This window comes from Primulina eburnea, chromosome 16, assembly GCF_022965805.1.
Source record: "Primulina eburnea isolate SZY01 chromosome 16, ASM2296580v1, whole genome shotgun sequence".
Classification (NCBI taxonomy): domain Eukaryota; kingdom Viridiplantae; phylum Streptophyta; class Magnoliopsida; order Lamiales; family Gesneriaceae; genus Primulina; species Primulina eburnea.
In genome coordinates, this window is record NC_133116.1 from 13,655,073 (window position 1) to 13,682,631 (window position 27,559).

A 27,559-nucleotide genomic window follows, 5' to 3' on the forward strand; every position below is an offset into this window, starting at 1 on the left:
ATAATCAATGCAAATAATAATTGAAGTGATCATTTATTGCAATAGACATATGTCAATATTCATTAAATGTTTATTTCTTTTTTTAGTAAGTAATTTTGGCAGGAACTTTCTTATTTTGACAAAAACTCTACTTTTATATATATATATATATATATATATATATATATATATAATAAAAAATATAAGATATTCTTTCATTCGGGCGAGTTAGATCCAATTTACTAAATTTCAAGACCAGTATAATAAGGTCTAACTCACCCGGATGAAACGGTTATAAAACTGGATCGCCAATTTCCAACATGGGCCCCTTGTTATATATATTTTTTACGTACTTAAGTGGTTAATGGTCCTAGTGGACCCCTCATCATTTATTTGTTTATTTATTATTATTTACTGGTTGATTCATCTTCACCTCACATCTTAACACAGTTTGTTACTCCTCCATTCCATTTTGTTGTCTCGCACGTCGATTTGGCGACCATATTTCGATGGAAGATTCGCCGGAGGATTCAACAACCGTCGGCGGAGAAGAAATTTCCAGGCTGGTGGAACAGGCCAAGGAATTGCAGGAGACAGCTTCGTCTCTTTTATCCCGCACCTCCCGTGAGGAAGATGCGCTCCGCCAGCGCGTAGCATCACTCGATGCGCACATTAATTCCCTCCGTTCATCGCTCCGCAGCTCTGAAAATGCTGACAAAGTATGTGTATGATTTTTGACAAACACACGACAATGTCCGTATTCGTTTTATTAAAGGATGTTTCTGTTTAATTTGCTAGTTGGAAGAGGAGTTAGCGAGAGCGAGGTATGTGTTGAGTGAAGGAGATGCGGCAGCATACCTTCCAAGCAAATCTCATGGTTTGTTGGTTTGTTTTTCTTTTGTGTGTGTGTGTGTGTGTGTGTTTATTAGATGTATGCTGTATATAGAAAATGGATGCTTTTTTTTCGTATGATTATTGTTTGAATGCAGGGAGGTTTTTGAGGATGTTTCTGGGACCGATTAATGTGAGGGCAAATAGGAAGGATGTGCAGTTGAAAGTGAAAGATGAATACAACAATTTCAGAGTATGCTTTTATATTCAGCTCGTGAAAATCATCTATGTTTTGTTCTTCTGCCTTTTTAATTTATGTCATTGGTGTTAGATAAGAGAAATTATCGGATGGGTATAGATGGACAGGTATCGGAAGATCATGAAATCTCATGGATAATGTCACATGAGGAGTGACAAGGCAGACTATTCTATGAGGCACTAGTTGTTGATAATTTTATCTAACGTCAATAATCTATAAATAACAATCATTGGCTCCATTAGCTTTTGGTGATTGGAAATCAGGAGACCCATATACTTATAGAGATGACAGTTAAGCAATCTGGTGATTCTTGCCTAGAATTTTATTCTGTATTCACCTAAATAAGGCATGAAGACAATACTGGATAGCAGTAGCATGCTATTTTTGTTTTTGTCCTAAAACAGCTTTAGTTCATTTCGTTTTGGTATCTCTAAATTTGTTTATGCGGTTGCTTGTCCAGTATATTGCTACCTGTTCAATTTTTGAAAGCAATTGTTCCTTCCTAGTTATTGAACAGAATTGTATGTCATGGCAGGATAGAACAGCATATTTGTTCCTCTGTCTTCCGTTGCTGCTGCTGGTGTTAAGGTCATGGATTTGGGATGGATGTCTACTGGCACTACCTGTTCAACTTTACCAGGTACTCTGTGATCAACATTTCTTCTCCTTGGGCCTTGTATTTTATTGATATTTTGCATTTTCTTCAGAAGTATATCCAGTGTTCTAATCGTGAGCATAATTTTTTCTTACAGGCATGGCTGCTGTATCTTTACACAGGTTTGGCTTTGAGAGAGAACATTTTAAGAGTTAATGGAAGTGATATACGCCCATGGTAATTGAATATTGTTTAAACCTTATTTAATGAACCTGCTAATCTTATTTGCCATTTGTGAACAAAAAATCGACACCATTTTTCCTGTTTCTTCACACTAGTGACTAATTGTTTCCTTCCCACTATATTAGATGAATATTATATTTGGGTTTGTTGCTATGCCAGATATTCGACCTATAAGTTTCTGATGACTTGGTGAGAGAGGGATTAAGGAGGGATCTGTGAGTAAACTGGGAGAGCAAAAGAACAGGATTCTATTGGTCTACATTGGCTGCCATGAGTGTCTTAAGTTTTAGTGGAAAAAAGTGTTGAATCAACACATGTTTTTAACAGGAAAAACAAATCATAACTCTAAACAGAACTCTCTGATAGCATTTAATTGTGTTAAGATATTTAGGGACAGGTTCAGGGTAACCTAACAAAACTTGCTCTGGATGCATTAACTGTATCTTATAATGTAGCTAACATGTAAAAAAATTTATTTCTAGAATGTGGTTGTATAAGTGATTTGCATTGGTTCTGTTTTCTTGAAACGCTAAGATTTACTTGAAAACCTCAAACATTATTTGAGGAGATTGCTGAGCTGTAATACTTGGAAAACATGTTCTCTAAAATTTCTAGTGCGGAAAAAACTTTATTGTTAAAAGTTTGATGCCTTGGTGGATGTATCGGCTACCACGTTTTCTTTGCATTAGCATGACTCTTGAATATCCTTTGTCTTTTGGTTTAGATGTTAAAAAGTGCACAATAGCATAAATAAAGTCAAGGTTTTGATTCTGCAGGTGGATTAAACATCATTATTGTGCTATGGCCATGGCTCTCATTAGTCTTACGTGGGGGATAGGGAAGGGACCTGATTGTGCTCGGAAGCAGGTGGATTATGCTGTATCAACATTTTACCCACAAAAACAAATACATGCACAAATCTGTGAACTGAGAAAAAAAATTAATAGATATACATTGCTTGGCTTCTTCTGTGTTATTTTTCATCTTTTTTCTCCTTTTTTCTCTTTCCTCTCTCATATGATCACAAAAATATAGTTCATTGCAGAGAGGTATACAACTGTTCTTGAAATGGGCAATAATGCAAGGATTTGCCATGATTCTTCAGAATAGATATCAAAGGCAGAGACTCTACACACGTATTGCACTTGGCAAGGTAAATAATATTACTTTCTTCACTATCACCCCTTGGGCTGTTGCTAATTCACTTCTCTATATTCACTCAGTATTCATCTTTCAAAAATTAGTTGACCTTTTTTGTTTCTGGGTGCGGAAGTTGAACTTGTTATTTTCATAATAACCAGCCTTGCATGCATAAAGGATTACTAAGATGTCATTGGATAACTATGTATGCCTGATTAATTATTCGTTTTCAAGATTGCTCATGCTACATGTAAACAACGAGAGGAATAATTTTCCTTTAATTTTTTTGGGCCTGAATTTGATTTAAAGTTGATGCTCATCGTTATCCAGATCCTAGATAATGTCAAAACCTTTTAATCTCCTGGTAAATGGTAATGCTTGGATTCAGGAACTGTGGTTAGTTTTCACTTGTTAAAGCAGTCATGTTGTTTGTTCTGGTTAAAGTGGAACTTTCCTTTCATAATTTTTCATTCTGTTCTCAACTTTTTTTTATAGATGATTTTTTTTGGGTTGTTGTAGGCCAGGAGAATGGATGTTGTTTGGGGAGAAACTGCTGGAGTTGAGGGTCAGTTGCTGCTGCTCTTCCCTGTACTTTTTGCTTTGCAGGTATATTGTTGCTAATTTTTAGTTCCCAGTGAAAGATTTTTGTTATTTGAGTTATTTATTGGAATGATCTCATCCTTTGGACAAGATGTTATTTTAAGAACAACTGGTTGGATTTTCTACACTCATATATGTCAAGAACCGGAACTTATCTCTCCTATTTTCCAATAAAATCTCCCAAAAATACTTTTATATTATTTTATATTTTCAACATAATCATTATTTTTAATTCAATTTTCGAAATTTTTCCAGAAAATATAAAGTTTTAAAATACCTCATACGCCATTAATATAATTAAATATATATGATATGACATCACTAACCAACACATTTTTTTGACCCGATGTTTACCGTAACAAATGGATGATTCAAAAAATTAACTAAAGATATATCACATTGTCCAAAATAATGTCACAAAACACATTTTCTAAAAGCAATTTCCAAAAACACCCAAAAACTCAATTGAATACTGCTTTTCTTTTGAACAATACACTTTAAGCTGTCTTATATAACTTAAACAATAAAAACAATGCTTTGCTTCAGTGTAATTAACTGTACAATATCATATACAACAGAGAGAATAAAAGAAACCAGTTTATGTGCCTTGGAACTAACCAGCTCAAACCAATTAATGCTCCGCAGTGAAGGAAAAATAAATCATGTTTGATGGTGTATGTGCTCCAAATGATTATATGTGTTTCTTAACATTTTCCTTCTAAGAATAACAAATGGAAATGCTGAGTTTTGTTCAAGCCTTGTGTGAAATACCGCTGGTTTGCTATTGATAGAGATGTAGAACATATCATGAAGCTTCTCATGAATTAAATGACTTTTATTTTCATATGTCGTGGTAAAAGGGGATTTTCAGCAATGCGTAAAGCTATCTTATTGCCATAGAATAAAGAAACAGACAAGAACCAACCAAGTGTTTTTTCGTTTTCTGAGAAATCAAAGAGCCACCAAGTTTAATAAAGCAGCCTGTGAGGCAACATCGAGTCATGAAGTATGTTCCCACGTCTTAATCACTATAGGCAGATAAATGATTAGCGGTGTTAGCTAAGAGTAGATTGGCTAAGCTTAGTTTTCTATTAAAAAAAAGAGTAGATTAGCTAAGCTTAGGCTCTCTTTTAAAATATCTCAGAGTATGAAGGGCAGCATTCATGCGAGATGATTTTGGAGCATGTATGAACTGGTGTAAATGATTTTGCACCAGCAAGACCTGCTTAGGAATTTAGTTCGATATTATATCTCCATTGATCCATACAGATGCCCCTCGAGCGACTTTGACACCCAGAACCAAAGTCTTTGATTTTCAAATAAGAATTTAGATGATGTGCAATGCTGAAATAGAGGGTTCAATCATTAGAGAACTATTTCACTTTCACTTAACAAATAAGGAGATTTTGTGATGAGATTGGATGTATCTAGCCTGGGACAGAAGTGAACTTATGTTTAAATTACCTAAAGGCGTACTTGAGACCATGTTGTGATTCCAATCGCTTACATACCTCGTGCTGGATCTGCTGATAATGGCCTTGAAGAAAAACATTATTCACATCCATTTAATAAATAGGCCAACATTAATTGCTACAACACTAACCAAACACCCAAAATGTGTCGTTGTAATCAATTTTCTGTTGTTGAGTAAAATTCTTGGCCACTAAACTAGCCTTGAAATGGTCTACACTCCCTTCTGGGACCATGCTTCACCTGGTGTACCCATTTGCACCCAATAGCTTTCTTACTAAGAGGCAAGTCAACATATCCTAAGTATGACTTGTTGATTCGTTTGAACTTATGATTGATGGTTGTAGAGGAGGAAATGCACAAGGGGAGGTTTGCATTGCAAATTGGCCACCCATGAAATGGAGCTTGGGGGCATTATTCAGATAAGTAGGCAAGTTTTGAGAGCTCATAAAATTAGGCTGAAGGCTGATATTGTGGAATATATGGAACATTTGGAAAATTGTGTGAGAGCAGAAAATTGGATATCAAGACAATCGATAGAATTTTGTGAAGTAACATTTTCTTCAATATATTCCAAATTCAAATAATTTCTGGAAGACCCACTAAAACTTTCATTCATTTCGGATAAAAAAATTAGAATTATAGGATGATACGAAGTACAAAAAACGAATACAATAATTTTTTCCGAGACTTGGTGATCTTGTGAATTAAGAATTATAGGATGAAAGATAAAAAAAAATTAGAATTATAGGATGATACGGAGTACAAAAAACGAAGGCAATAATTTTTTCGGGGACTTGGTGATCTTGTGAATTAAGAATTGTAGGATGAAAGAAAAAATGAAAGGTTTTTTGTGTATTTTAGACCAAAAACCTGCTAGTTTTAATTTTAAAAATAAATAGTACACTGGGTAGTTGAAAATAATTCAAGCAAAAACAAAAAACAAAAACAAAAATATCACACAAAATGCAACGGTCATTTGACCAAATTATTGAGATATAAAATATAAAATTCAAAATTCAAAAACGTAGCAGCAGCACCATGATGGGCTATTTCTACCACAAATAGTAACTACTTAAATTAAAACACTGGCACTATGATCCAAGCTCTTTACTAGAGCTTTTTGTACAAAAAAGCTGGTGCAAAGAGCACCGTTGTGGATGCCCTACCTTTAGTAACGATTAGCCCTATCACGATCGATACAATTACCATTCTTTACACCTAGGAGCATCAGATTTCTTGGGAGATGAAGAAGAAAAGAAGGTTCAAATAGTAGGCACCGCAGATGATAAATGTGTACTAGAGAAAGCAATCGTCCTATGCGACTCTTCTTCAAATATGATTGAAAAGCTCTAATAATAAATGGTAAACATTTTATTATTAATCTTACTCCTAGGTGCATATAACTATCATACAATCCAATTGAAAATTGAAGAAACATTTGTTGTCGGTCAAACTCAACATGGCATGTTGTTGCACAAGCACACAAAGGAAGGTGTTACCAGGTGACTGTTAAATGCTCATCCCATAACTGCAGCAATCTCAAGTAATCGACAAAAATCGAATAGGAACCTTACACTCGTCTTTTCTCAATGCGGAGCAAAGGTTAAGATTCGTTGATCTTATCAATTCTCTGCATCTGTAGAGCAAATAATACCATCAAAGATTTCCTTAGACCCAGCACTTTATGATCTGTGATAGCACAATTGCATTACATTGTTCCTACTGATGCTGCTAAGATGATCATGCTTTTGGTTGACAACAAGTTCCGGCAATGAATATTTGTTTTTTGCTTGTAGAGATAAACATTGCATGACTTCATGACCTATAGTTTTTAGTACCAATCAACTGCTAAAAAATTAGATTAACACATGTATATCTAAAGTAGAACAGATAATTGAAAATGAAGGGAGCAGCCATTATGTACATCTGAATAGTGGAGTTAACTATGAAACTGATGAATTGCTGTACATAATGGTTGCTCCCTTCGTTTTCAAATTTCTAATTTTGAAACTGATGAATTGCTGTACATAATGTGTACAGGATCAATTTGAAAGTGCTGTAAAATTTAAGAAATTACTCAAAAATAACAGATCGAAAAAATGAAGCAAATTATAGTATGCAAATGAATCGACCATAGAAGTGCTCCCAGGTTAAAAACTTATAGAGCTCTACATTAGGGAAAGGAAGAGTGAGGACTCCATTCAGATATGAAAAAATTGTTTTTGGGTCCATACAAATGAAACTCTCTTATACACATCAGAGAGTATAAAAGCAACCAATTTTCCTGCCTTGAAACTAACTAAAACCAACTAAGGTTGAGGTGGAAGAGAAACAAATAATGTTCAATGGTGTAGGTGACTCAAATGATACCGGAAAGAAGATATAAGATGGCCAAAATGCGCAACATCTTATGTTTTGCCATCTGAATGATTTACTATTCAGCTCAGTGTTTTTACCTCAGAAACCTGTTTACCAGCTCTTTGCTTTCAGGGTTTTGAGGCGTATGTTGGGTTGTTGTATCTTAAAACAGCACTTACTGGATTCAGTTCAGATTGGCAGGTAAACGGAAAACTGAACTTTTAACCTTGATGCTTTTGTGATAATTTTCTTCATTTTGTACAAAATGAGTAGCTCTTTGTTGTCTAAAATAGTCTTGGTCAATAGTGTCTCATCTTTTGCAGCGATATTAAATCTTGTCAAATCCTAAGATGTGCATATTTCAGGTAATTGTCTGTGGAATTCTTCTTATAATTATGGCCGTTGGGAACTTTGCTAACACAGTGCAAACCCTTGTTACGAAGTCTCGGGTTAAAGCAAAAATAAAGAAAGGTAAAAGCAGAGTAGAATTGAATCAGGCATTAGATGAAAAAAGTTTGTGATTAGAAAGGAATAGCATTTACCTTTGTGGTGGTTGTTTGATGGGTGGATGTTGCCAAAAAACTTATTTCTTCGGTCTTGGTAATTTATTGGCAATGGCCTTGTGGAACTTGTGTAAGTAGATGTTATTGTGTTTCTTACGGTATTCTTGGGTTTTAGCTTTTGAGAGGTGAGAATCGATATATTTTCCTCTTTTTATATACCAAAATGTCTATATACAGCCCTTCTCAATTTCAGGAATTTTGCAAAACATTTTGTAATATGAACGAATACAAGCTTTTTTTAATCAATTTTTAACTTGCATCTGTTTAGAATTTTGTCTATGTTATCCCCGAGCTTTGCTTATCAATGCAATATGTATCATCACCTTTCTGTGATGAGTCTGTCATACATGATTTGGTTGAAAGAAAAAGTGCATCACCAAGCTATGCTGCATATAATCAAACTACTGAAATGCCGCAGGTTGTGAAACAAAATGCATCTAGCACTCGATAAGTCTCTATAGCAGTTTTAATTTTGGAATACAGCAAATGGGTTGGGTGTCATAATGTGGAGAGGATTTTATCCTCTGTGAAATGTCATAATTGGTAAGATGCAGTTCACCTTAAGAGGTATCTCCTTGCCACATACGCGAGGGAACTTTAGTGTTCTGAGGACCCTTGGACCAAGAAATATAATTTACATGGTTTCGAGTAGCAAAATAAAGATGGAAAGGGCATTTAAGTGTCTTACAAGGAGATGTAAATTGAAATGTGAAAGAAAATAGAACATACAAGGAATAGACAGCCAAAACCTAAAGAAAAGAACATTGCCATTTAGCTCTAATACTAAACCAAGCTTGCTAGTGTTACTTAATATCTAGCCCATGCAGAGTCTTTATGAGCCATCTTAGAGAGAATCAGATTGGCAGCTGAACTTGATTGGAACAGACAAAGTTTCTCCAGAATTCTTTTGATTAATACACCAGCAACATATGAAATGCCCGAGGCCTCAAATCCCAATACAACATAAGGCACGACTGTTTTCACATATTTCTTGGGGGGTCTACACACATAAGCCTTCCCAATAGCTAGAACGGTAATGCACAGGTAAGAAGTTGCTCCCCCAACGACCAGCTTGAGCCCCTTGTCATCGTTCACTCGGAATGAGAAACCATAGACCACAGCAGGCAACAAGCCAACCATGAGGTATGATAGTATAACAACCACGGTATGAAGTAAGAAATTCTCCCTTCTGCCCAGGAGTTCTCCATAGCGATCCTTTTGATCAGTTACTTGATGAGAAACTTGATCTGAATGTTGATCTCTTCGATCACTTCTTAGTTTGCAAAGCTGTACAATTTTACTTGTGAGTACACAATGCCTGCTAGCTTAACTTTCTCTTGGTGTTTATTGGTGTTGATTCTTGATCAGAGTGGGTGAAAGCAAGTCTACTTACATTGTGACAAATGACAGAAAATCCCCCAATCAGATTGGCCAATCCCAGTGCTAGAATATTTACTGTAGTGCAAGAAATGAAAGAAGAACCAAAACATAAGAGTAAATTTCTAGCAAACCGAAGAAGATTTTTATGCAGTCGTAAACTAATTGAAGATTACTTACATGTGGTAATATCCGCACCAGCTGCGGATGACAGTACACTTAGGCTGGTAATTGATTCAGCCAATCCACCATATACTATGCTTTTGACCACTTCAATTGCAAAATCATTATTCACCTCTGTCCTTTCACTCAGAGTAACACCGATTTGAGCAGGTGGTAATCGCTCACCCACTGTTTCTTCCGAAACAGTTATACCTTGCTCTATTTCAGAAGCTGAAGGTGTACCTATAGATATCACAGTATCCTTGCCTGCAATTGAAGTACATGATATACAACTTACGAACAATGATACCTGCAATCTTTTCTGCATTTAAACGTGTTATTGTTCTAGCCAATGCGCCTTTTACTGATGAAATACCACCAGTAATCCACCAGTTAGGACTTCAAATTTGGTTTTCAGAAACTTTGGTTGGATAGATTGGATCCATGAAATGTTCCGTTGAAACCGAGGCTTTACATTTTTCAATTGTTGGTAAGAGCCAGATGACCTCCTCATTAGTGCATGCATGTTTCAATTAACATGAAATCCGAACAGAAAACGGAAAAATGAGAGTACCCAGTTGAAAGTAATATCTAACGTGCAGGCATGGTTTCAGCTTTCATAGAATTATAAAAGGATGAAAAATAAGTTAACCTTTCTACCTGGGATTTCCTTTCGTACTCTCTGATTGTTTATTTTGTCCTCTGATTTCTCATGTGCTAGTGGAGCATCATTTGGGGAGACCATTAACTTTAATCCACCTTTTTGTGAAGATATAACTGGATCCTGTGCAGATTCTTCACATGTAATTTGAGTCTTCTCTTGAAGTTTTTTTCCTGATACACCAGATTCACCATTGAGTTGGTTTTCTTTGCTTAGCTTTGATCCATTCAATTCAACCTTTGTGTATGCTTCAGACTGCTCTTTTGCGGTATCTTTTGTACCATGTGGAGATAAATTGTTATAAAGCATTCATCTTAGCACTAATTCATTATGAATGTAGAGGCGACTATGATGCGTATACTCTTACTCTTTCCAGACATTCGTAAAAGGTGAAGTTGATAACTATACCTTTCTTCTCCGGTCTATTTACCGTTCCAGTTAAAGAAATGTCACAACCTGAAGAGAGTATGATCCTATCTTTGCATTATAGAGCATCAGTATTCCCAGCTGTCCCTACGAGTGCTTCATAAGCATCAGGTGACCCTTTGAATTGGGGAAATTTGACCATTTTGTTTGTCAAGTTAAATAATGGGGGTGGGATTATGCAATACCAAGAGAATACTCTTTGCGTAGCATATTTAGTTGGGTGTATATGTGTGCGTATACACATACATATATGGTGTTATATGAGACATATTTGAAAACCGTTCGTCCAACATGCATGCTACACAAGGAGTGTTCTCTCAGTTGTAGCATTGACTAAATCAGAGAATAGGGATTACTCCGGCAGTATTTTCTCTCCTGCCTAAATACTATTTCCTTGTGGGATAAATTCTCTATGAAAAGATTACTAAAATAGTCCAATGCAGTCATTGTTGCCTTTAAACAGAAACGATGACTCCAGATGTGGCAATGGACTTTGTAAGCACTTTGATGCTCATATACTTTGTGTACTGTCACGTAAAGGCACTTGACAAGTTAGAACGATGCCAAAGCCAAGAATACGAAGTAGGGCAAAATATACTATATTTCATGTGCTTGATATGCAACAAAATTTCAGAGAGAGGAGTATTATTTTTGCTGGCCTCTCTCTTCATATCACTGAGTTAAATTGGTGGTAAGCAGAAAAGGGACAGAGGGATCACCTTGCTCAACTATTTTCCCCTGGTTATTTGATGCAAACCACTTCTTTTTTATGCTTGGTAATGGTACTTGTTCATTTCGTACGTTTTCTTTCCCATTTTTATCTCCAAATATCCGAAACAACTTGGATCCATTCCCTGAATATTCCGAGGGTTAGCTTTGGCTTTCTACTCATTCTTGGGATTTACTACACAGAAAATTTGTCATCTCCTTCGCTCTTATTAGTCCATAACAGCTTACCTGTTGGAATGAAAAGGCTGAAGCAAGATAAGCATCTGTATAGAACACTCCCTGTTTCTCGACCAGTGTCATCTTCGGCTAATTCAACATCAGATGCCTGACTTGGAGACATCTGCAGATTCTGTTTTGTTACGCTTAAAATCTTCATCAGGAAGTTGAACTCTTCGTTTTCTTTTGCGGAGTAACTCTTCTTGTGATGCAAGAATTGCAATTAGGACAATATAAATCATGTGTCATTTGTTTATGTAACACTCTCTCGACATCTACTTCTGTTTCATCCAGCTCATCCTCATGCATCAAATCACTTTCTGTGCTTTCTATCTCACTAATCGAATACTTATTATTCGCACTGTTTCCTTGTACATTTGAATTCGACTCAGAAGTATGAAAAATAAGTTTCTGAGATACTTTCCTCCATTTGCTTTTCTCCAGAATTGAATTCAACACCTGAAACCAAATTTTATTTTACGTTGTGCCGACATTAATGCAAGAGGAAAACTGTAAAGCAATATGTCATTGCACACTCGTGTTTGCAGGCATCCAGGGTTCTGTTTAGGGCTTGACTTTTCCTTTTTCTTTTTTTGTTTTCGGTAAAAATTTTACCAAAAGATATTCATTACCTGCAGCTGAAGTAATGACTGTAATGTGAAATGCCTGTCGTTATCTGTAAACCATAAATAAATTAGAGGCTTTGATAATGTGCTGGTTGGAAGCATTAAATGATATGATAGGTGCACATTGGAAATGAAAAAGTCCACAGTTTTGTGGGAGAAATCCTCTTTCTTTGTATATACATGTTGTTGTCTGTTGTGTATATTTTTCTAATAAATTTTAATATAATATACCTAAATAGCTGCTAAATGATAGATGCGGCTAAACTTTGAGACTTAGATGCGGCAATTCTACATGCAAGCTGGTGCGAATTCTGTGCTTAGACGTAGCATTTATTTGGGAATATGATATTTTAAGCGCGAAAATAACCATTTGTGTCTTGTAAGTTTTGTTTTGAGTTTTAGTCCTGTAATTATTTTTTGGTATTGGTTTTGTTTTTTTTTTTCATTTTTGAAAAGAGTATTTTATTTTTTAACTTTCATCAACTATTTTTTTTAAGAAAATGACCTTCTCAAGTATAATTCAAATACACTTGAGCATGTCATTTTCTTAAAAAAAGAGTTCACCGAAGTTATTTAACCAATTTCCCTTATTTGGAAAACTACTAAATCAACTAAATATTGTTTATTTAACTTTGATACTCTCTTATACGAGTCATATAACAAAATTAAAATTTATATTATACAAACTAAAATTTATCTCAGTAAAAAAATAAACAAGTTTTTTCCTTCGATTTCATATTCTAAGTCAACCAAAAAAAATTCGTGAAAAATTGTCACAAAAGCATATTTGCCCAATAATATCGTATGACCCTAACTTACATTATTTTCAATTTTTTTTTTTTTAAATGGACGATTATACTTTTAGTTCTATTGTATGTTTCTTTTTGGTAATGTCGCCGGATTTATAATTTTAGTTTACCAACAAACATTTTTTCGCTTTTGATTTTATTTCATCTTATTATTGACTTGATAGATGTTATGTCAACAATTTTTATGACACTTCATCATTTTTCGATGACACGCTGTCATTTTTCGACATTATTTCGACACTCTGATAAAAAAAATAAAATAAAAATACATATTATTGAACTAAGTATAATTTGATCGATCACATGTCATCTAGTTGTGATGGCTGCTTTACATTAATTGATGTAGTTACTTTCACCCTCTATTTATTAGGGGTGTTGGGTTATTATTAGGGGAGTATTATTTACAATCCAAAATGAAAATAATATTTTACTTTACCTATAATTAATTATTAGACAATATTGCCCTTATAATATCTTTCCTTACAAAAAAAAAAATTTAATTTACCTTAAAAAACTCAAATATAATACTTTTGTATGTTAACAATTAAAATTTTTATTCAAAAAAATATCATTTCATCTTTAAAAAAAATCACAGAATTTGAGTATATATAAAAATATAAAATACATCAATATTTAATATTATTCATATTTTACCCCACTTCTAAGTATGTTATATGCAAAATATTTGCCAATAATATAGGTGAAAAAAATGGAGTTAAATTTTTAAGACAAAAGTACTTTATTTGAATAAAAAATGGAGTTAAATTTTTAAGACAAAAGTACTTTATTTGAATATATATATATATATATATATATATATATATATATATATATATATATATATATATATATATATATATATATATATATATCGTAAAATTACTTTTATGTGAAAAACTGTGTTTTTAAACAGGATAAGACCGGCCAGTTCGACCGTGAACTAGCCATTGGTCCGGTCTGGACCTACTCTATAACTTATTTTAACGGTAAAATTAGTCAAAACCGATCAAGAACCAGTCGAACTTGTTAAGAACATGTGGGACTGATCGTGAATCGATTAAAACCCGTCTGACGATTCATTACTTTTGTAATTTTTTAAATAAAGTTTTAGAATTTATTTATTTTCTTATATTTTGAATTTTATTTTTAGTTGTTATATATATTGTTATTTAAATTTTAAACTTTATTAAAAAAATTATTTTAGTAGTATTAGAGCTTATTTTGATTTATTTTTTGTCAAAAAAATATAAATATAATTATATTTTATTATATGTATATTTTAAATTTTAAATTTTGATAAATATTTTTTTATTATTTATATACTTATTTTAGATTTTTAATATTTGCAATATATTATTTACTATATTATATTATTATTTTATATAATATAATATTCCGGTCCATCGTCCGATTGAACGGTTGGAGCGGTTGAATCGTTTTATAAAGTAAACTCATCCTGTAATGAAAATATTGGCCAAAAATACTATTTTCTATGATAATATAGATTGAATCAACTCATTTCAGAGATAAAAATTTGTGATACTGTCTTACGAGAGACTTACTTTCATATTTGTTAGTTTATTAATTTTTTTTCTTTATAATAGACAAATTAGACAATCTTAATTATGCTAACAATCACAAAATATTCAATTTGAAAAAAATTTAAAACTTTATATAAAAGATATCGATTTTCGAGTCATGGACATGTTTGCTCCAAAACAGGCTCAAATATAAAAGTTGTTATTTCATAGTTTCGCAAAATGGACGAAGACAAAAATTTGTTTAAGACCGTCTCACGAGTCGTATCTGGTGAGAAGGATATCCTATTTAAGTTATCCATGAAAAATATTACTTTTTATGCTAAGAGTATTACTTTTTATTATGAATATTGGTAGGATTGACCCGTCTCACATGTAAAAATTCATGATATCGTCTCACAAGAGACCTACTCATGAACGAATGTGCACATTTCACCAACCATATCATGAACAAAGTTGAGGAGACCGATATGAATTCTCAATCTCTAAATTCTCTTGCACTTTTCAGCCATAAAATTAGATTTTATTAGAACCTGGTTCAAAAGCCAGCAACCCTTTATAAATCCAAAACTATTATAAACCTCTTATTCAATTATTTATAATATATAACATTACTAATATATTCAACAATTAGAGCATGCCTGCAAACTATCTTCAATTATTTGCCTACAAGCTGTTAATGACGACGACAATAATAAGAACTAGCCACTGAGGCACACGCGTTGCGTGTGTCATGAATTTTTTAAACATAATAAATTAAACATTCATGATATTATAACATCATGACACCAAAACATTTTGTATTTGATCCATGAAAAGCGAGATATTCCAAAGCTTAAACATTTTGTACTTGACACCAAAACATGATATAGGTGTTGATTATTAAAATAATATTATTTTGAAGCAGTAATATCATCTCATGTGAAAAAGTGATAAACTTCAATGTAAAAGAAGTAAACAAATAGTCAAAATATTGTCCAAAAAATCAAACAAAAATTTATTGAATATAAAAACCTAAAATTTGTCGTCTTCATTAAACTAATAAATAGAACAAAAAACAATTGAAATTGTAGTTATCTTTAAGCATTTTATGCATAATCTAAACCCACTCTAGTCCAGCGTTATAAGAAAATATTCATTTTATCGAATCATATCATAATACAACATAAACATATAAAATAAATAGAACAATCTATTGACGCGTGCTAAAAAAATTGATATGACAGAATAAAATGTAAAATATTGCAAGTATTTCGCTAAATACATTGTAAATAAAGTAGAAATTGGAAAACTCCTTTTATTTGACAAAAAAACCGAAATATTGTAAATAGATCACTTGACCAAAATGAAGAATACAAAGATGAAGTAGAAATGGAAGAAGTCAAATCCATTCTTCTAATTTGGTAATTTGATCGACGTTGAGCAAGGTAAGATTGTCGTCGTTGTTGGGTCATAGAATGTATTCTTTCACATTCGTTATGCGTTAGCATTTGTCGTCTTTCCATGATGTAAGAGTTGGAGTTAGAATTTGTCATGTCCTGCATAGAATCATAGACCAATAATTAATGTATTTGTGAAAATGACAAAATAATAATGGAATACATTTCAGGAAAATTTGAACGAATTTTTTGTTCATGTACATACATGGCATTGTCGTAAACTATTTGAAGCTATATTTTGTCTATATATCGTCGTTTTTGTCTAAAAAGGAAATATATAAAAAAAAATTATATATATTAATACTATTGTGTTATGTTGATTGATCGTGAATGAATTTGATTGTTAAAATATAATTTTTTTCTATTTTTTTTTTTAGAATTATCCATAATAAAGTATCAAAATGTTTACTTGAAATTTTGAAAGAAAAAAATATCATACCTGCGGAGACCTTTGTTGTTGATTTGCAACGTCATTTTGGATAGAAGATATGTTATTGACATTGATGTTTGGTCTATGTTCTTCTGAACTCGTGGATTCCATTTTTCAATATTTAGATAGCTACAAAAGAGAAATATAAATAAAAATTTAAAATTTGTTATTTGAGATGTAGTGTTTGATCACTGTTTATCTTACTCTTACAATAAAATGGTCAAAACTCAGATATTGTAAATAAAAGTTTAAAATTTGTTAGTTTCAGAATGAGGTAATATGACAACGTATGACAGAATAAAAAGTGTATTTCGAGACAACAGAATGATCATTATGAAGTTCAATAAGTTCAAATTTTCACGAGCATAAAAATTTCCAAGTACGTTTATACAAAACCGCAAAACTCGATTATCTTGTTTGAAGAACAAATCAACATGAAGTGACATAAAAACATTGCATCCAATTCCAAACCAAAATTTTCTATTAACAAACATTGATACTGTAAGGCCCGAGAAATTTATCATGTTAATCCGAAATGATTTGACAATGGTTATTATAATCGGACACGATTTGCTGATAATTGACATGATTGAGGTTATACGGACTTGAATGAAGAAGCCAGGCGTCGTTGCATTATGAGCCAAGAGTTCGGACAGAATATGTGGCGCCCGAGCGGTAGAAAAGCACCGCCCGAGCGCCAATGTATCACAAGAAGAAATTCGGACAGAACTTGTGGCGCCCGAGCGGTAGAAAGTTACCGCTCGAGCGCCAATGGATTGTAAGTCAAGCACCGAACAGTATGTTCGGCGCCCGAGCGGTAGTTTATTACCGCCCGAGCGCCACTGAAGGTTTGTGCAATTGTGACACGTTTCAGTTGCATGCACGGTGAGTATATATATATATATATATATAAATATATATATATATATATATATATTTATATATATATATATATATATGTACACGATTCTTGCTTCAGAAGAAAGGAGAAGAAATCAAGAAAAAGGCCGAGGAAGGTTATAGAAAATCCTTACGCCTTTCGTGAGAAATCCGTCCGTCTGTTTTTGAATCCGATTACAGTACTGAGTTCCTGTCAGAGCAGGCTTCATCTGGACGTAAGTTTTATGGAATTCTAGTATCATTTGAAAATATGATGTTGTAGGAATTTGATATAATTCAGATATGGTGTTCTGGACATGTTAGACATCGTAGAATCGAAGTCAGATCGAAGAACATACTGATTATGGAATTGTAATGATTTTCTGATTATATTGATTGAAAATCGGACAGATTTGGATTATTGATTGATTATGTATTGTATCAGAGATGGGTTATGATTTGTAATTGATATCTGGTGGTATTGTGTTGACGGGGATATTGAGATTGTGCCGTTATGTCGTTGATTTGAATTAAATTCAGATTGATCAAATTCAGTATTGAATTGAGAATAAAATATTGATATAGACTGACATAGTATTATCAGTATCGCAAGATTGTACTGTTGTGCTGTCAGAATCTGATAAAACAGAGATGTTGTGATTTGATTAGAATATTGATACAGAATATTGGTATTGTCATTGCCAGATTGAACAGTGACAGACTTTGAATCAAGACTTTGATTGTATCAGATCGACAGCAAGAAAGGTATAAATAAATGTTGATTCGGGATTGCACAACTCGAGTTAGGTTTGACTTGAGTTTCCCTAAATCACATACTTTATTTTATTACATTGATATTTGCAGATTATCAGATTGATATGTTAATCTATTGACTTAGAACAAAGTCAGAGTCCGAGTCTAGGGCAGACAGCCTAGCTAGGGCAGAACCGTCGAGTCTTTCTCAGAACCGATAAGACTCTAGACTTACGGTGTATCGAAGAGCCTTAGATGTAGATCGACGTCTAGCTCAGACACTCGATACAGCATACCAAAGTCTAAATTAGATTGGGATCCCTAGATTTGAGATAAGATAAGATTAGATCACGAGTCATTGATTCATGTAGTCAGATTAGATACATGTTTTGATGTTTGTTTATGATTTTATATATGTTTTGATGTTTGTTTATGATTTTATATATGTTTTATATGATTGCATTTAACACATTGTTTATACTGGGATATTTATATCTCACCGGAGTTATCCGGCTGTTGTCTTGTTTTGTATGTGTGCATGACAACAGGTGGGGCAGGATCAGGGTCCAGAAGATGAGGAGAGATCGAGATTAGAATGGTGATCACGGACTTGGATGTAGATAGGTTTTATTACTTGAATGTAGTAGTTGAACCTAATTTTAAATTAGAGGCATGTTATACAAGATTTGTATTATTATACTAGTTTGTATAATAGATTGATTCCATTACCTTCCGCATTTTAAAAGAAAAATTTTTAGACCCTGTTTATCTTAACTGATAATTAAACCCCAAAGATGATTAAGAAGATGATTAGCGTCCGGGTCCCCACAACAGGTGGTATCAGAGCGATTGATCCTTTAGATTGAGATAGTCAGAATTGATAGATCTTTTAGATTGAGAGAGTCAGAACTGATAGATCTTTTAGACTAAGATAGCAGAGAATGAGCGGGGTAGATTGATTTGTCTTTCCTTGCATGTGATTGCTAGCATTAGATTTATGTCAATGCTGACTTGCATGATGTGTGCTAGCATGATTTATTGTCTTCCCTATTACATGTTGTTTGTATCTGAGTTGATTACAGCATGTAATTGTTAAGCCTGAATCAGAACCGAGTCTGGATCAGAGGTATATGATCAGAGGAGGGCTGAGACAGATTGTATAGATTATGTACTAATCTATGTGATTATCAGATATACCGCCTCGAAGAATTTCAGAAAAGGGCAGTACTTCGACTGAACAGATAGATATATCAGAGAATCAGATAGAAACACAGATGAAGAGGTTTCAGTCGTTTCAACCGCCGATTCTGAAGGGAACTGAGACACCAGCAGATTGTGAGAATTGGTTTGAGGAGACAGAAATGGTATTTGAATTTCTTGGTCTCACAGATGAGTGTAGAGTTAACCTGATTAAGAACCAATTGCAAGAGACTGCAAGAAGATGGTGGTTACTAACCAAAGGAGCTTTAGAACAGAGTTGTTCAGTAATATCGTGGAAGATCTTTAAATTTGAATTTTATCAAAGATTCTTCCCTACATCATACAGACAGGACAGAAGTGCAGAGTTTACTAACTTGAGACAGGGTCAGATGAGTATTGATGAGTATTTGGCACAGTTCTTCACCTTATTACGTTTTGCCCCTCTTGTGGCTAGGAATGATGATGCGACATCTAGCCATTTTATTCAGGGATTGAATCCTGAGATACGTACATTGGTGAATGTGAAGCAATCGAGTAGTTTTGCTGATACATTGAACAGAGCCAAAAGAGCATAAACGGTTCTGATAGGACAACAGAGAGCATCGTATGATCTTCCAGCATCGAATCCACAACAACTGCCTTCCAGAGTTGAGATTGGCAGCAACAGTGGTAAAAAGAAAGAACCATTGAAGATCGAAAAGAAACAGATTAAGAAGTTAAGAGGTGGACAAAGTAGTTCATCTAGCTCCAGTGTTTCCAGTCCGAGTTATACTGGAGTATACTGCAGAACTTGCGGAGGAAGACATTCCACAGAACACTGCCAAGGAGTACTTAGTAGATGCAATGTCTGTAAACAGCCGGGACACTTTGCTAAAGTCTGTCCCCAGAAGCGTTCCCGAAGATTGTAGGGAATAGAGTTCAATTGAAAACACAGATCCAGAATTCACAACAGGTACTATTCTTTATGATTCTATTACATATGTATTGATATATACTAATGCATTTGTTAAGAATATCTTTGACTGAGTTGCATGGAGATATGCTATATCTGTTGGGTTGGTTGTACTGTAGTATTGATTTCCTAGCTTGTTGAGGAAAATGTTGATATCAGAGATTTCTGTGACATATTATATACTACAGTAAGATAAGAACGAGATCGAGTTAAATTCTGATGTACTTGTGTTTTAGGATTTGATTGCATTATTGATATGAATATGCTGAACAAGTACAGACATATTGTAGAATATTTCCAGAAATGGTAAGATTCAGACCAAAGATAACTGATCAGTGGAGATACCACGATAAGGATTCTAGATTTAGAATTCCTTTGATATCTGTATTGTATATGACTCGATTAGTACAGAAAGGAGCAGATTGCATCCTTATGTATTCAGTAGATCCACTGAAATCGAGTTTAGTATTGACAGATTGGTCAGTATTATACAAGTTGACTGATGTTTGCCTAGATAAGATTTCAGAATGGTGTTATATCAGAAAGATAAAGTTCAGAATTGAATGAAGATCAGGTATTGTTTGTATAGTAGATTTAGTACAGAATGGTATTGACTATACAGAATGATACAAAATGAATTGAAAGAATATTTGAAAGATCATATTAAATATTCTGAGAATTATGATTCTTGTATACAGAAATTGTTCAGATATGTACTTTGTTGAAACAGATTGTATTCAGAATAGATGATATCTGATGTTAGTATACTAATTGATTTTGAGACAGTTGATATTGTGATCAATGACTGATCAGATGCCGATATCAGAAAGATCAGAAGGTCAGAAATGTCAGAATTGTTAGAGATTGATATTATATGAATTGACAGATTATCTGATATGATTGTGTTTTGAACTGCTTGAGAATTATTGCTTCTAGATCAGTATTTTATACAGATCGTATTGTTTGGGGAGCATATTATATTTGCAGATGATATATAGCAGTTGATCAGAATGGCATGAAGATCTGATTGATCTGATAGAATTGATAGTATTGTTAGAACTTACAATCCTATATAGATTTACTAGATTAGTATAGATTAGTGTTATTCTGAATCAGTATTGATACAGATTTTATGAACCGTTGAGAGTATATACAGTTCAGCTTATATCAGAAATGAATTCAAGAATTGCAGCAGTTTAGAAACGTGATCAGAGTGGTCAGAACAGTATTTCGATAATCAGAGCAGAGTATCGGTCAGAGAAACAGATATGTGATTTTATGTTTTGTATTAGACTAATTGTGTTATGATATCAGAATATTTCAGAGTTGTATAACAAAATTGATATTTATAATCAGGGCCGAATACCAGGTAGGTATTTTTCTTTAAATTTTATTATTAACTGATTTGTTTATACCGAATAGTTTGAATCTGAAATTACAGATAGTGTCAGAAATGCATTGTAGTGGATTCAGTGTTCATTTTGCTGACTGAGAATGTAGGAGATTCGAACAGACAGGTATGATATAGACAGATTAGATCAGTCGTGACAGAATTTGTGCAAAAAAATGTTAGCAGAAATTGTACTGATATGTCTGAATCGCTAACAGAAAAGACAGAAAGATAGAAATCAGAAGATTTATTAAGGATTTTGTATAGTTCTGATTCGATAGGGGGAGTATATTTCGATGAATTTCGTAATAAGATTATCCCAATACTTTCCAGATTTTTATATTTGATGATTATGATTGACAGATTGTTCAATCTATATCTATTAGTTTGTACAAGATGATGTACAAACAGAACCAAATGACACAGATTGATGTCAGAACATAGTCAGAGTGACTAGAATATAGAAGTAAATTATGTCAGATTGTGATTTTGATTGAGTTGTATTCGTAATAGAGTATATCATGAACTCTCTTTTAGATTGTTTCACAGATTGACAGGCAGTCAGAATGTGTTATCCAGATATTAAAAGACTTTGGTACAGCTTTAGTGCTGGATGTTAGCACTAATTATTATGACTATTGTCACTGTTTGAATTACTGTATGACAATAGCTATTAAGACAGTTCAGAATGGACAGATTTAAGAAACCAACGTCGGATGATGACGATTGGTATTTGAAGATAAAGATTGAGTATATCCTGGACCGGGATAAAAAGATTTGATAACAGCTGATAGTAGTGATTTGCTATGAGCTGTGGTTTGGTATATACAGATGTTGTATAGCCAGTATGGTGAGATTGAGATTTCAGAACAGATTCATTGAGATGAGTTCTGCTTTGAACTCTGTATACATTTCTTCTGAATCGATTGTTGCGAGTTCGGGGACGAACTCAGATCTAAGAGGGGGAGAAATGTAAGGCCCGAGAAATTTATCATGTTAATCCGAAATGATTTGACAATGGTTATTATAATCGGACACGATTTGCTGATAATTGACATGATTGAGGTTATACGGACTTGAATGAAGAAGCCGGGCGTCGTTGCATTATGAGCCAAGAGTTCGGACAGAATATGTGGCGCCCGAGCGGTAGAAAAGCACCGCCCGAGCGCCAATGTATCACAAGAAGAAATTCGGACAGAACTTGTGGCGCCCGAGCGGTAGAAAGTTACCGCTCGAGCGCCAATGGATTGTAAGTCAAGCACCGAACAGTATGTTCGGCGCCCGAGCGGTAGTTTATTACCGCCCGAGCGCCGCTGAAGGTTTGTGCAATTGTGACACGTTTCAGTTGCATGCACGGTGAGTATATATATATATATATGTACACGATTCTTGCTTCAGAAGAAAGGAGAAGAAATCAAGAAAAGGGCCGAGGAAGGTTATAGAAAATCCTTACGCCTTTCGTGAGAAATCCGTCCGTCTGTTTTTGAATCCGATTACAGTACTGAGTTTCTGTCAGAGCAGGCTTCATCTGGACGTAAGTTTTATGGAATTCTGGTATCATTTGAAAATATGATGTTGTAGGAATTTGATATAATTCAGATATGGTGTTCTGGACATGTTAGACATCGTAAAATCGAAGTCAGATCGAAGAACAGACTGATTATGGAATTGTAATGATTTTCTGATTATATTGATTGAAAATCGGACAGATTTGGATTATTGATTGATTATGTATTGTATCAGAGATGGGTTATGATTTGTAATTGATATATGGTGGTATTGTGTTGACGGGGATATTGAGATTGTGCCGTTATGTCGTTGATTTGAATTAAATTCAGATTGATCAAATTCAGTATTGAATTGAGAATAGAATATTGATATAGACTGACATAGTATTATCAGTATCGCAAGATTGTACTGTTGTGCTGTCAGAATCTGATAAAACAGAGATGTTGTGATTTGATTAGAATATTGATACAGAATATTGGTATTGTCATTGCCAGATTGAACAGTGACAGACTTTGAATCAAGACTTTGATTGTATCAGATCGACAACAAGAAAGGTATAAATAAATGTTGATTCGGGATTGCACAACTCGAGTTAGGTTTGACTTGAGTTTCCCTAAATCACATACTTTATTTTATTGCATTGATATTTGCAGATTATCAGATTGATATGTTAATCTATTGACTTAGAACAAAGTCAGAGTCAGAGTCTAGGGCAGACAGCCTAGCTAGGGCAGAACCGCCGAGTCTTTCTCAGAACCGATAAGACTCTAGACTTACGGTGTATCGAAGAGCCTTAGATGTAGATCGACGTCTAGCTCAGACACTCGATACAGCATACCAAAGTCTAAATTAGATTGGGATCCCTAGATTTGAGATAAGATAAGATTAGATCACGAGTCATTGATTCATGTAGTCAGATTAGATACATGTTTTGATGTTTGTTTATGATTTTATATATGTTTTATATGATTGCATTTAATACATTGTTTATACTGGGATATTTATATCTCACCGGAGTTATCCGGCTATTGTCTTGTTTTGTATGTGTGCATGACAACAGGTGGGGCAGGATCAGGGTCCAGAAGATGAGGAGAGATCGAGATTAGAGTGGTGATCACGGACTTGGATGTAGATAGGTTTTATTACTTGGATGTAGTAGTTGAACCTAATTTTAAATTAGAGGCATGTTATACAAGATTTGTATTATTACACTAGTTTGTATAATAGATTGATTCCATTACCTTCCGCATTTTAAAAGAAAATTTTTTAGACCCTGTTTATCTTAACTGATAATTAAAACCCAAAGATGATTAAGAAGATGATTAGCGTCCGGGTCCCCACAGATACACTGAATATGATTAAAAAGTTGTGGAAAAATGTAAATAACCTAAGAAGCCCTACATAAAGATCTCAACTTTGCATCACTGTCAAGAGTATAAATAAGAAATGAGTTTTTTTAAAAAAAACTAAAGGTTGTTATCAACACAGCCAAAAAATAAAATAAAATAAATAAGATCCTTTTGATACACTGAATATTATGAAAAAGAAATGAAAAATTGCTAGTTATGAAAAACTGTATATTAACCTAAGAAACCATACCTAAAAGTCTCAACTTTGCATCAATATCGGAGTATAAATGAGAAATGAGTACAAACTTTAGATTTCCCTGTTCAATTTGCTTATTGCAATTGCATATATTATCACTAATAATATGCTTATTGCACTTGCATGTACCAAAAAACCCAAAGTTTGATGATGTTCAATTCAAGAATTTAAATACCAGAATGGAACTAATTGGAATATGAATACTTCAATTCCAATAAACAAATATGCACTGGAATGATGGTAAGAGGAATTTGATCCAAGTGAATTAAAATAATAATACCATTGATATTATATTGTGATACATCTAGAGTATTTGCACATGCTTGGGATGATTTACAGAGATCTTAAACCAGAAAACGTTTTAGTAAGGGAAGATGGACACATAATGTTGTCAGATTTCGACCTCTCCTTGAGATGTGCCGTGAGCCCAACCTTAGTCAAATCCTCGGTTTCCCAACACAAAATCCAAGAATGCAGACTACTGTGTCCAGCCTTCTTGCATCGAACCATCGTATGTGATCCAGCCAGCTTGTATCCAACCAACATGTTTTGGGCCACGTTTCCTTAAAAACCCAAGAAAAGAAAAGAAATCCAAACCAAAAAAAGAAATACATAACCATGTCACCCCTCTTCCTGAACTTATAGCCTAACCCACAAATGCTCGTTCCATGTCCTTTGTAGGCACGCACAAATGCTTGGCACCCGAAATAATAAAAGGCGATGGCCACGGCAGTGCAGTGGATTGGTGGACATTTGGGATCTTTCTTTATGAGCTCTTGTTCGGGAGAACACCTTTTAAGGGTGCTGGAAATAGAGCTACTTTGCTTAATGTTGTTGGACAGTCCTTGAGGTTTCCCGAAACGCCTACCGTTAGCTTTGCTGCAAGAGATTTGATCAGAGGCTTGCTTGTGAAAGAGCCACAACATCGCCTTGCGTATAGACGTGGGGCAACCGAAATTAAACAACACCCATTTTTTCAGAGTGTGAAACGTAATGTCGAATATTGCTGACATAATGATACTGTTAATATGTCCGACGTCGCGTTTGTATTCCTCCGGAAAAAAGAAGTAAATCAGATAAAAAAAAATAGAGAACCAATTGTCTACGTGAAAGTAGGGGTGAGCAAAAATTCGGTTAAACCGATTTAACCGACCGAACCGAATTAATTCGGAAATTCGGTTTGGTTAATTCGGTTAATTCGGTTTCGAAATTTTAAAAAATCGGTTAATTCGGTTCGGTTTCGGTTTTTGTAAAAAAATATCGGTTTAACCGAATTAACCGAATTATTAAATAAATAATTTTGATTTTATTTTATTATGTTTTAAATATAATTTATAATATTTTTATATTTAATATTGTATATTATAATTAAATTTTTTACGAATAAAGTGTTTTATTATGATTAAAATAGAATATTAATTATTAATTTTATGTATAATTTTAAAATTTTAATTTTTTTAGAATATTAATTATTAATTTTATATATAATTTTTAAAATTTAAATTTTTTTTTTAAAAAAATCGGTTAATTCGGTTACCGACCGAAATAACCGATTTTAATTCGGTTCGGTTAATTCGGTTTTTGTGAAAATTCGGTTCGGTTCGGTTAGTCTAAAAATTTTCGGGTAAATCGGTTTTCGGTTAATTTGGTTCGGTTTTTAACCGAATTAACCGAATACTCACCCTTACGTGAAAGTCCATCACATTGTCTGAGTTGGCAGACATTAATTTATTTAAACTTATTATCGGCCCATAGCTTTTAATGTTATTTGACAATAAGTGCTCGCATTTAATGTTTGTGTTTAATTTAAAACTTTTCAACTTATCAAATTGCGAGTGTTGGTGCGTGAGGGGAAATGTGATTCAAAGAAAGCTAATATTATATGATAAACTAGGAGAGAGACTAGTCCTGATTGAATGAGAGATATATGACGTGCAGTTTGCTTATCCATCTCGGAATGAAGATTAATTAGATCCTTCAAGGCCCAGTTTGATATGTTTGATTAAGGTTGGATTGTTAATTAATCTCATGTTTGGTTCCATTTATAAATCTGACATTGATTAATTGTAGGACAACTTCTACTGTTTAACTTGGAAAAGGAATCCATGCATTCTAGGTGGATTATTTTTATCCGGGTAGACTAGAAATAAAAATGACCATAATAGCCCTTACTCTGAATTAAAATAATAGCCCTTACCGTGAATAAAAAAATTGCAAGTGGGACTAAAGAAAATCGCTTAGCGACGGTTTGTAAAACTCCGTCGCAAATAGCGACGGTTTTTTTATAAACTGTCGCTAAATTTCAAATTAGCGACGGTTTCTCAAAAAAGATCGGCGCCGGTTTCACAAAACAAGATCGGCGACGGTTTCACACGATCGGCGACGGTTTCATGAACTAATAAACCGTCGCTAAATGTCAAATTAGCGACGGTTTTACAAGATCCGCGACGGTTTCTCAAAAACCGTCGCTATTAGCGACGGGTTTTTAGAAGCCGTCGATAATTTTCCGGTAGGAAGGAGACCGTTTCCGACCGGCCGCCTACCGGCGCCGCCACTATCGCCGTCGCGAAGGGGAAGGGCAATTTCGTCTCTTCATCCAAAAATTCAAAATTATCCTACACTTAAAAATCGTACCAAACTTAATATTATTTTACACCATATATTACAATCCTACCACAATCATTTTTTTTATCATTTACGTACTAATCATTAGTTTATCCTATCCCTTAACCAAACGTAGCCCAAGGGTTTACATGATCAATCCCAGAAGGAAAAGTGACCTGTTAGAACTAGCGGTTGCGGCAAGAGAATCATCAT

The 27,559-nt window shown here is 33.9% G+C and overlaps 2 protein-coding genes and 1 long non-coding RNA gene across 5 annotated transcripts; 2 read left to right on the top strand and 1 right to left on the bottom strand.

Moving 5' to 3' along the window:
• Positions 1–410: 410 nt before the first annotated feature.
• Positions 411–8,311, top strand: LOC140817533 (uncharacterized). 2 transcript variants are annotated; one of them, XM_073177268.1, is made up of 10 exons: positions 413–698; positions 778–856; positions 969–1,063; positions 1,605–1,709; positions 1,822–1,901; positions 2,684–2,774; positions 2,953–3,060; positions 3,567–3,653; positions 7,611–7,679; positions 7,844–8,311. In XM_073177268.1, the coding sequence occupies exons 1-10, from the start codon at positions 489–491 to the stop codon at positions 7,997–7,999; spliced, it is 1,080 nt and encodes a 359-aa protein (XP_073033369.1). In that variant the 5' UTR covers positions 413–488; the 3' UTR covers positions 8,000–8,311. The 2 variants fall into 2 exon arrangements, with proteins under 2 accessions (XP_073033370.1, XP_073033369.1); XM_073177269.1 differs by lacking the exons at positions 7,611–7,679; positions 7,844–8,311 and adding an exon at positions 6,514–7,604 and having other exon boundaries at positions 411–698.
• LOC140817534 (uncharacterized) lies at positions 3,660–5,044 on the top strand. The gene is made up of 2 exons (XR_012114796.1): positions 3,660–4,730; positions 4,770–5,044. It is a non-coding gene; the product is annotated as an uncharacterized lncRNA (long non-coding RNA).
• LOC140817532 (membrane protein of ER body-like protein) lies at positions 8,062–12,062 on the bottom strand. Of its 2 annotated transcripts, XM_073177266.1 has the most exons (6): positions 11,625–12,062; positions 11,387–11,521; positions 10,241–10,513; positions 9,599–9,847; positions 9,435–9,496; positions 8,062–9,328 (listed from the first exon to the last, which is right to left on the bottom strand). In XM_073177266.1, the coding sequence occupies exons 1-6, from the start codon at positions 11,770–11,772 to the stop codon at positions 8,849–8,851; spliced, it is 1,347 nt and encodes a 448-aa protein (XP_073033367.1). In that variant the 5' UTR covers positions 11,773–12,062; the 3' UTR covers positions 8,062–8,848. The 2 variants fall into 2 exon arrangements, with proteins under 2 accessions (XP_073033367.1, XP_073033368.1); XM_073177267.1 differs by lacking the exon at positions 11,625–12,062 and having other exon boundaries at positions 10,241–11,194; positions 11,387–11,524.
• Positions 12,063–27,559: the final 15,497 nt, after the last annotated feature.